Source organism: Aptenodytes forsteri, unplaced genomic scaffold (genome assembly GCF_000699145.1).
Source record: "Aptenodytes forsteri isolate BGI_AS27 unplaced genomic scaffold, ASM69914v1 Scaffold36, whole genome shotgun sequence".
In the NCBI taxonomy this organism is placed as follows: domain Eukaryota; kingdom Metazoa; phylum Chordata; class Aves; order Sphenisciformes; family Spheniscidae; genus Aptenodytes; species Aptenodytes forsteri.
Genome location: NW_008795477.1, coordinates 2702070 through 2713054, shown reverse-complemented (window position 1 = coordinate 2713054; position 10985 = coordinate 2702070). Strand labels below are relative to the sequence as shown.

General features: G+C 49.5%; 1 protein-coding gene across 1 annotated transcript in view; it reads right to left on the bottom strand.

Annotated features, from left to right (window-relative positions):
• Positions 1-2890: 2890 nt before the first annotated feature.
• The window catches only part of SIGLEC15 (sialic acid binding Ig like lectin 15), a 9921-nt gene continuing 1826 nt past the window's right edge, over positions 2891-10985 (bottom strand). Inside the window, exons 2-5 of the mRNA XM_019472562.1 lie at positions 9121-9504; positions 5548-5907; positions 4479-4509; positions 2891-2987 (exon numbers count right to left, since the gene is read on the bottom strand). Coding sequence (XP_019328107.1) covers positions 2891-2987; positions 4479-4509; positions 5548-5907; positions 9121-9504 — 872 coding nt within the window. The remainder of the gene's footprint in view (positions 2988-4478; positions 4510-5547; positions 5908-9120; positions 9505-10985) is intronic.

Sequence of the window (10985 nt, the reverse complement as noted above, 5' to 3'; positions counted from 1 at the left end):
GCCGGCTCATGTTCAGCCGGCTGTCGACCAGCACCCCCAGGTCCTTTCCCGCCAGGCAGCTTTCCAGCCACTCTTCCCCAGGCCTGTAGCGCTGCATGGGGTTGTTGTGGCCGAAGTGCAGGACCCGGCACTTGGCCTTGTTGAACCTCATACAGTTGGTCTGGGCCCATCGATCCAGCCTGTCCAGGTCCCTCCGCAGAGCCTTCAACATGGGGCTGTCAACATGGAGCCTGTCAACATGGGGCTTCTTCCTTATGTCCTTGCTGGGCAGGTGGTCTGCAGTGGACACCACCCACCCGCCACAGGCCATCACCCGTGTTTGTTGGCCTGCTAATGCTGACCTGTCAGCTCTCAGCTGGCTCGTCATCCACCCCTGTGCACTCCCGCTGCGCTCTCGCATAAAGGACAACTCCTCATCCTTGCTGTCCCTGCTCGTCCTTCCTGAAGAAGCTGTATCCATCCACGGCAGCACTCCAGGCTTGTGAGCTATCCCGCAGCATCGCCGTCATCCCAGTGAGGTTGTAGCCCTGCGACTGCACGTGGACCTCTTAATTCCTCCTGCTTGTTCCCCCACTTGAGAGGCGCCTTGTTACGCTGATTCCTCAGGAAAGGTGTGAGAGCTTTCCCCGCAACGCTGTCCCGTAGGCACTTCTTTATTGTGCATGTACACTGAAGCGGGCTCCTTCCACTCCGTTTTGTCGATTACGAGGTTTCTCCTCTGCACGTCACCCCACACCTTTTGCTTTCCAAAGGACGAAACAGCGGGTAGTGGGAGGGAAATGTTGAGAGCAGACTCTTCCCATTGAAGATCAATCTTGCAGGGGTTTGGATGGGTTAAAGAGGTCCCTCACTGGGGAGAGGGGCAGGATTCAGGCAAACTCATTCCTGTGCCTTTCCTGGTGTCCAGGGGTGTGGTGGGTTCCCGTACCTGGACGTCCTTGTTCTCCCATTTGCTGCGCTAACGTGGGCTGTGCTCTGGAAGCCAAGTAAGTGAAAGTTGGACGGTGCTAGTCCACGAGTTTCCTCGCATCTAAGTTACTGCAGCTCTTTTGTGACATGCATTTGCTGGCAGCGCGTAGGGTGCTGATAACAACATGCAACAGGGCACGCTTGCTGCTTTTGGGGCACAAGCTCCGATGCTTCTATTGGCACTCAAACTAGTGAGTTAAAGTAGTAGTTTTCAAGAGAAAAATCCTGTAAGCCAAGCTTCAATCCCATACACGGGTAGCGGGTTCTCATTACTCTAATGTATGTCTGTAAATCATAAGGGCTCAGAAATTCAATTCAGTTTGTCCAGTTAATATCTCCGAGATCTCTTTCTTCCTGTGAAATTGAGCTTACTGGTCCATGACTACGCCGTCTGCTATAACTTCCTTTTCCTCTTTGCATCTTTTCCTTTTTTTATTAAACCTGGCTTTGCTACTGCTGGGATTTTAAACTGGGATTTAAAAGATCAGGTTCAAATATTTCCTTACATTTATTTTTTTTCTTTCTTTTTTTTTTCCCCTTGTCGCCCTGGCCAAATCATTTAAAGTTGCACTTTACTTTCCCTGCTCAGATGTTATGAAGAGGTGAACTTTAATAATTCCCAGGCTGGGGGTGAGCTTGCAAGCGGGACCACAGGCTTGATGGTAATTCAGTAGTAGCGTGGGCTCCCGGCCAGCGGTGGTTGTTACCAGAAGCGGGATCGTTAGGAAAAGAGTTTTGGAGCTGCTGCGCTGGAATGATTCCACAGAGCATCGGATCCAGTGATATAAACCTGAAAGTAGGTTCTTGTCACTCCTTTTTTTAATCTTTTCATTCTATCTCCTCCTCCTCTGTGCCAACCCATTGGTCTTTGCAGCCCTCTCCTGGACCTCTGCCTGACCAAGACTCCAGGTTGACTTGTGTCATCCTGTACCATAAGCTGGGTCTCTTCACCTGGTCTTGGAGTGCGTTCACAGTGGGGTTAAAGACTTGTCTGTGGATGGCCAGTGACTTTGTAGTAGTGACTTCATCTCAGAAGAATTTAAGAGATGAACAGTCAGGCCTTAAAGGAACTATTTCATGTAACACAGAGATGGAAATTGTTTAGAAATAATTTTCTTTTTTTTTTTTAAAAAAAAAAGCCAATTTGGTTTATTGGAACATTTTCACAGCATATTTATCACAAAGCTCTCAGATTCTGCTTGTGTGTGCACATGAGCACTAGGAGCTGCAGTAGAGTTACAGTACAGACCACCCTTTTAATGCCTTGCTTTCGGCTGTACTAGCTTTTGGAAAACCTCTCTTCCTTTTTGCTTGGACTCCTCTTGAAAGTTAAGGTTTCTTAAAAATTAGCTGCTGGCTAAAATTTGTCATACAAGGACTTACATAGGAGCATGTTTTAAATAATAATAATAATAATAAAAAAACCCTGCAGAAATTCCAGTAGTGTTTTTTCCCAGCTGGTATTTGAAACATGAAAATACTTCACTCTCTGGCTCTAGGAAGCTGCAATGTGGTTTGACAAGTGGAGTGGTGAAAACCTGCTTTTTGAAGTAACACTTGAAAAATGCCAAAGCAAAAAGATGTGAGACAATGGTAGACTGTTATCTGCTTGCTAAACACTATCTGATACGGGCTAAAAACGCACAGGCTGGTTAGGACTGATGTCCTATGTAGATCCTCTTCTGCTCTTCCAGCTCCATCCCTCTTCGTTTTCTCTTTTCTTTCTTCTGTCTTCCCTTTAAAGGCTTCTCTTGCTTGTAAGCAGCAACAGGGATGGAAAACGTGCACTTACAAGGCCTGTTTGACCTTCTGTGGTCATCAGTCAACGTTAGTCTTATGTCCACTGGGAAAAAGCCCCCTGGTACAGAGCAGACAGCAATTCGAACCGTGCAAGCGGGTGCGGATGAGACTGCCCAGGTCCTCAGCTGCGTCTCGATGCTGTTCTTTCTGTCGGCGAAGTCTGGCCGCCGCCGTGTCTGCGGTCAAAGTTCTCGTAGGTGGAGTCTTGCGGCTGTGGCCTGGCAGTGGAAGAAGTGAATAAGGTGAAGACACGTTTCTGGCTGCTCTAGACTTTATGAGTGGCTTCAACTAGTAGTTACGGAGTGTCAGAGTAAGGGTCTGCAATACTGTCTGATACGGATCCTCCCCTCTGCAGCAGGTAGTTTTTAAGTGTCTGAGTTGCATCTGATGTTTTACATCTTAAAGCATCCAGACTGATCTCCTACACCGTTAGCATTAACTCCTACTGCTGTCCTGCTGCTCAGAGCCTCAGGAGGTTGTGCAAACCTCTCCTGAGAAGGATCTTCTCATGTAGAGCGTGGAGGATCTTGGTATTTAAGCTTTCATCTATGTATGCGTCTACGTGAATATTATCAAGGGTGCAGTATGGTTTAGACACTGTTAAATCAGCAAAAACTATGCTTTTGCAAATAATTATTACAAATTTAACTGTAGGATTAAATTCCCCGTTGCCTTTTTGGTGTACAGTCAAGATCAGCAATCAGCAAAAACTATGCTTTAATTATTACAAATTTTAACTGTAGGATTAAATTCCCCGTTGCCTCTTTGGCTGCGTCCTGATGCTGTACACTTGACTGTCCTGCTGACATGGCCATCTTTCTTGGGTAAAGTGGGGGAAGGAGACATCACATAAGGATAACGCAGGTTGGAAGGGAGCAGCCCCAGGCAGATGTAATTATACTGACCTCAGATACAGCTTCTTTAGGTTTTGCCTAAGGGTTGGTTTTGGTTTTTAGCTTTTTGGGTGTTTTTTTTTTCCCCCATCCCTTTCTAGCTTGGCTGCCACAGCTGTCAGGAGTGTCCAAGAACGGTGTTGTGCTGGGTAATGGGAAATGCCAAGGGTACTGTGGGAGCGTTGTATGGATACCAGCCAAGGAATCGGGCCCTGCCACACCTGAGCTGGCTCGGAGGTGGGCTGTTTGGCATCTCCATACCTTCTTCCACACTTGGCAGAGCTCATCAGCTTTGACGCGGGCCCTTTTCCTGCCCCATTAGAGACTGGGGTGCAGAGTGGGGGGGAAGGTTTCTGTTGCACAGAGTTTCCCTCTCTTGTTCATCATTCATCAGCCTGCCACAGATGCCATCCCAGCCTTTTCCCCTCACCTGTCCTTCGGGTGGGTGGTTCTTTTGCTAGTTTAATGTGGCTTCCTACCACGCTCTGGGCCTATGGCCCACCTAAACTTCTGCTAGCCCCTTGCTGCTGCAGCATCCATGTGCCATGGTCTCTCCAATCTGCTGCCCCAGTCCCTTGTCCTCACATCAGTGAGGTGTCTTCTCAGCTGTACCCAAGCCAGAGCCTCCTCCCAGCAGTGCCCAAGCCTTGGTCCCTCACACTGGCTCGCCTGGCCATCAGCCCAACCCTGTCCTTGTCCCAGGAGCCTGCTCTCGGGCCGGAAGGTTGTTGCCAAGACCAAGGACAGGTTGCATTTCCCTCCTTAGCCATCTCCACCCTCCTGCTGGATAAAGAGTAGAAGGCAGAACGTCCTTACCGAGCCAGGCTGGATGGGGCAGAGGAGGGACCTGTGAATTGGGAAGGAAGACATGGGTTAGCAACGTGGTCAGAGAGAGCTGGAGGGCCAGGACTGACCTAGGGCTGTTGGGAAGCTGCACTTGGAGGGTGGTTGTGATACCCCAGTGAATGGGGAGAAGGCCTTTTGTCAGGCATGTGGTTCCCTTCACGAGGGTGGGAATTTGGCACTGGAATATATGGAGCAAAGCATTTCTGATTTGTCTTACAGCTTCTAGAGTTTGAGGCAAACGGTGGCTTTCACAAGGTGGTGACATCAGACTGTCTCTTCAGATGAGTCATGGTGATGTGACATCTCATTCAGCCTGAAAAGCAGAGCCCAGAGCCCCTCCTGGTCCACTCTTCCCCGTGCCATTGCACAGCAGGGATGATGGGCTGGGGGCCAGCGGCCTCCGGGCTTCTTGGGAGGTCTCATCCCTCAGGCCATGAGCTGATGCTCATCTCCTACGAGCTGGCGTTTCCCTGCTTTCATGGCCTTGGTGTGGCTGGAAGATGGGATTTCACTAACGATGGGGAAGCATCCGGGTAGCGAGGCCCGAGGGACCCAGAGGGGCGGTCTGTAAAACGAGGATGCCCACCCCGGGAGATCAAACTGTTGTGTGGGATGCAGCAAAGGTAAATCCTACCCACGGGCTACAGGGGAAGAGGTAGTAATTAGGCTGCTTCAAGAAAAAAAGAATTAAAAATCTGGTTGTGTAGGCAGCGGGTTCTCCACTAATTGCCCATCTGTTAGTTTGTTAACATTTCTCCTCAGGCGCAGGGAAACTCCTGCTCCCTCTGTCTTTTCAAAGGCCCCTTCCCAAAGGAGACCTCCTGTCTGCAGGCTGTGACCGGCCAGCCAGGAGGTCCCTCTTGCTTGTTCTTAGATTTCCCATTAGAAATGTCCTTCTCCTAGGGTGGGAAATCATAAAATCATTTAAAAAAAAAACCAAAATGAACCCAACCCATCCTGCCTGACTTTATCTGCCACATCCCGTTGCTGGTTACCAGTGTGATGGAGGAAGCCTACCGAGGGAAATCGCGATACGTACCTCCTCTCGAGAAAATGGTGAAGCCCAGCATCACCAGCAAAATGAGCACTTTAATTCCCAGCGGCACAAAGATCAGGATCAGGAGGAAGGAGCTGTTGGATGCTTTGAATTTATAGAAGTACACAGCCCCCTCTGCTCTCCCGTGGCTGTTGACAGCAGTACAGGTGTATTTTCCGTCGTGGGTCAGGTACCGGAGCTCCTTGGTGACACGGTGGTTCATGCTGGTGATGGAGGTGAGGTTGCTGTAGGGTGGTCCGGTCCAGGTCAGAGCGGGTGCTGGCTCCCCCTCGGCGGTGCAGCGTGCCTGGAAGGTGTGATCCCCGTTGGAGCTGACAGTGATGTTAATGATCCTGGGGGCAGCTGCAGAAATCACAACAGGGGAGGGAAAGTGCATCAGGTTTCAAAGGCAGGTCTAACACAATACACCTGGAATGAGCGCTTAGTCTTGGTGGACCCTTAACGTGTTATATCAGGGTAATGCTGGGTTCAAACTTCCCCTTCCTTGTTTTTCTCGGCACTTTCTTTCCCTAGATTTCCCCACCCTGCCTATGTTGGATAGAGGAGCAAAGGGATTCACCCAGCAAAGCCTGGGTGCAAGGATGTGTACTCTATTTGTGTTTTATCCCCGTAATGCTTTACGCGGTTTTCTGAGCTTTGGTCAACTTGTTGTGACCTTCCATGGTGGCAGAAGGCAGAGGCACTGCACTGTAGCAGGGCAATCATCCATGAAGGTGGGTTGCTTTCTGCAGTTGCACTATGAATCGCAGCCCAGTGCTGTCCGTGATGTAGGCACAGGTGCAGCTGGTGACCTTTTCGGACTGGCTGCATCTCCACGTGGTCCAGGACAAGGCAACCACGGCGCTCTCCTTGCAAGCGTCTCGTGGCTGTTCCCTTGGTCTCTGACCTCCAGAGCACACATGGAGAGATCCATTAGTGCGAGCCCTTTGCTCAGTGCCTCAGACTTGCCAGCTTTGGCAAATTATTGTCAGGGAACATTTTCACACTCAGCTACAACCTATTTTTGATGTTTTCCTCCAACCCTGTAGTGATCACCCAACAGCTGGTGTAGGTTCCTGGTTGATCTGTGGTAGCACACCAATACCAAGACAGGGCCACTGATTTTGTATCCTGTATTTGTAGCATACGGGCTTGTGTCAGTGAATGAACAGTGGTAAAGATCATTTGGGGGATGTAAAATATTAAGAGAGCCACTGTTGAACATGTCATCTTTGGTCTAGTCTGCTAAGGAAGTGTAGCTGATATGACCAAGCTTGTCTTACCCATCGGTGCTCTCCTCTTGGACCCGTTGGCCCATTTCATGCATTTGGTTCCTAAAGGCATTGAGAAAACTGAAGGGAACTAAATGAGTGTTCTCACGGAGGAAAAGCAAGAGTTCAATATTTATCTCATTTTTTGTCGGGCTGGACAGCAAATGCATAGCTTGCAACCACCTACAGCACGTCTTCCCCCTGGTCGATGCGATGCAAGAGGGTTCTGAGGCTGGAGGACTGATCTGTAAGAAAGCTAGCTAAGTTAGTTGTCACATGTCTGCGTGTTTTGGTGTTTAAACTAACCTTTTAAGCATTATTTAACCCCTCCCATTCATAGTGTCAGAGCCCACTCCCAAAGCAGGGTGCAGCCTGGGTACCATATCTGCTTATGTTATCGTTCCTCTGGTGTTATAACCCAGGCAGCCCCTGAGAGACAGATCTTGCTGCCATCCTGCCCTGCTCATGCTGTGTGTGGGGGTGTTTAGGAGCTGCTCCAAGAGAAGGAGAGCCTCGACTCCGCAGAAGTTCCCAAGAGGTAACCAAGCTCGTCTTCGGGCCCCGTCTGGGCACCCGCAGTGCACAGCAGGCGTAAGGCAGTTTCACTTCACAAGCAAAATCGTCCAACACGCGGCACCTTTGCACTCACAGGTAAGGTCTGAGTCTGTTCCCGAGGCCACCTGGGTCTCCTAGCGCTCCCTCGATCTGCAAGCGCGCCCGGGGAGATGGGATTAGTGCTCTCCTGAGCAGGGTCTCCTTACAACTGAATGCTGGGTCTGAACAAAGCATGTCGCAGCCCAGGGGTGCATTTGGCACAGCCGCTGTGGGAGCTCTGGGCATGGAGGGGCACAGCCGGGGCTGTGTGGTCTGTGCCGGAGACTCGCCCCTGCTTGCTCTGCCGTGTCTCTGCCGTGCTGAACAGCTCTAAAAGAAGGTGGTTTTTTTTCAGCTATGTTATTCAGCTGACGGAACAAACAAGTCCTGCTGCAGCGGTGGGCTCTTGTCTCGGGTTTCTGTACTACGAGCAGCGTGAGGGCTTCAGTGGGAGCCGATGGGCAGCGTGTGACTTTGAGACTCAGATTTTGGCTGCTGTGTGGTTTACCCCTCTACATTTCTCTCCTTCCCTGTGTCTATTTAGACTACAGGCTCCACAAGAAGGAGCAACACCCTGCATATGTCCATCCAACAGCTATCGCAATGGGTCCCAAGCTTATTTGGGGATCCAAATATCACTTCCATGCAGACGTCCATCCCGTGGATGGACTTCTCGCTTTATGTGACTGTTGTCTAGTGTTTCCTTGTGGCTGTTGCCCCTGTGGTTTTCAAGTGATCCCTTGGCAAAGACTGGAGGAGCCTGAGACCGTGTGTTCTCCAGAGGGACAGGATCTGGTGTCCTTAGCTAAGTGTGACCGTGGCAGCTGGAGATGCTGCTTTCAGCCAGATATGGGTAAGAGCTCAAGGTTGTTTTTTTCTCAGGATTCAAAACAGTGTTTCAGCCCAAGCTGGAGACAGTAAGAACCTTCAAGAGGACGTGAAGCTCTTCCTTGTGTCCTCTAATCTAGGTATAGCTCAATGGTCAGGTGAGCCCAAGGAGCTTTAAGTGTTAATAGAGACTGCCAGCTCCCCAAGTTTGACATATGTTGATCAGAGCCGTTTTTCAGGCTGTTTGTACTTAACCTTTTCTGCTCCAGAGGAGTTTGGACCTATGGCACACGAATGCTGGGTATCTTGTCTTCTCAAACCCCTGTTACCATCCAGGCCTGCTTGTGCTTACATTCGCCAATGCATACTCAGCAGCCAGGCTCTCCAGTTGAAATCCTGATAACAAGGACATCTTTTACCCCACCCCATGGGTTGCTGCCCCCAGTTCGCCTCTCTGCTGCCTGCACAGATCCTGAGCTGCAGGGACAAGGTGGGATCATAGAATCACAGAATGGTTTGGGTTGGAAGGGACCTTTAAAGGTCATCTAGTCCAGCCCCCCTACAATGAGCATGGATGCCCAGGACTTGGCTGGTTCTTACCCTGGCAGCCATAGCCTGGTTATTTCCTTACCGGTTTTGTTCCTATCTCCTTCCCTGCATTGTGCACATCACCTCATACTGGAAGACTGCAGAAGGAAGACTGCAGAAGGCAATGAGTATTCCCTGCCCAAATGTTATAAATTACCCCCAGAGCTGGAAAAGCCAACCTTTTGGAAGACCATCTCAGGTCAACATCTGTGACCATCTCATCAGTTTCCACATCTTGTGGTTTTCACTTCCCTACGGGATGGCTTGGCCTCCTTTGGCTCTCATGCCCTCTTACCAATCAAATGCAGCTTTATCCCATTCCTGCTTTCATATTTGTCGTGGATATCTCCGGACAACTCCACCCGGCAGAAGTATCTCTCACTGTCGCTCCAGGTCAGGTTGTCAATCCTGATGGAAAGGTCCTTGTGCCGAGGGTTGCCGAGCAGTTTGTACTTGTTTTTGTAGCTGATGGCAGTCTTGCAGAGCTCGCTGGCGCTCTGACTAACGCACTTGAAAACTATCGTGCCATTGTAAGGTTCCTTGATCCTCCAAATGGCAGTGAGAGTCCGGTCAAATGTTTTGTAGGGGTGTGTGAAAGTACAGGGCAGGATAACCATCTTCCCGAGTTCCCCAGTAACATCAGATGGGACATGAACGGACCAGCCGTTGGACTGCACACCTAGAAGCGAAAAGAGATGATCAAGACTGATTTATCTGGAGGGTTTAAGAGGGAAATTGGGCATCCTTCCTGCACCTGCTGTGTTGTTGCTCAGAAAATGGATGCTCTGTTCCCTTGGTGGGCCCTGTGCTGTCCTTCCTGCTGAGGACTTGCAGATGGTTACATAGCTCAATTACGGTGGCTAGGTACGGTACCAGTCTGCAGCAGAGCTCAGGGGACTGACTAGCTCATGTTGAAAGTGATTTAATTCCTAAGCAGGCCTCTTGTTTGTAAAGTGAACAATAGCATCTTAAGTTGTTTAACACAGTCTTTTGCAGCTAACAGACATTTATGTGGTTGGAGGAACAGACTTCCTTTTTATTAAAAAAACCCCAAAAACAAAAGAAAAAAGCTAAAAATAAGTATTTTTAGAGAGAGATCTGGTGGCTTTGGGCACTGAAATGCAGTAAGTGTTGCAGCCCTGTATCTGAGTCCATGCACACACACACGCTCCTATGTACGTTGTATTTGTTACACTAATCAGTTGGTGGCTGCGTTACCCCTGGGGAGGGTGGTAACAACTGACGCCTCTAACGATCAATGCTGCTATCATCACAAAGTTGCATCTTATTCGTAAGACGCGACGGGGTCTGAATAAAGACTTGGAGATACTCATCATACAAGGACTGGTGAGAACAGGCAAGTTCCCTGTATCAGCTCCGGTCGCAGGAAGGAGGATGCCCTTGGCAGTAGAGAAAGCATCTCACTGTTAGCAGAGCAGGTTGGCACTATGTGGACTCTAGCTGCCAGTATCTTCCCAGACAGGCCTTGTCCTGGTGTCACGGCGAGGGAAATCCTGAGTTTTCCAGCTGAGATGTCACAAACGATTGGGATTTTTCTCTCTTGGCCAGATTTGGTCACAGTAAATCCTAGCGCAGTCGGGGGAGCTGAACCTCACTGCCACCAGACCCAGTCTGATCGTTTCTGTCCAGTGATGAAAACAGCCTTCACCTGAATGGACGCTCCCCACCTTGGAAGTATATAGGGAAAACTCAAGGTCTCATCTGTTTCCCTTCCCCAGGAACCAACAGCATCAACAAACAGCACCTGCAGGCAGTGCTTTCCATACAGGTATGGGTATCTATCCACTGCCTTGCTAATTGCAACAGCTGTAGCAGCAGATTGTGGCTTCAGGAATGTCTGTGGCTATGTTCCTGTCTTATAAACTCATTTGATGGCTTCATTAAATCAGGAGCTTCCCCCTCAATAGCTGAGAATAACTGTGAAAAATGTAAAGGCTTTCTGTAAATAACTGCCACTGTCGTGGTTTAACCCCAGCCGGCAACTGAGCACCACCCAGCTGCTCACTCACCCTCCCTGCCCCCAGTGGGATGGGGGAGAGAATTGGAAGGGTAAAAGTGAGAAAACTCGTGGGTTGAGTTAAAGACAGTTTAATAATTGAAATAAAATAAAGTAAAATAGTAATAATAATAAAAGAATAT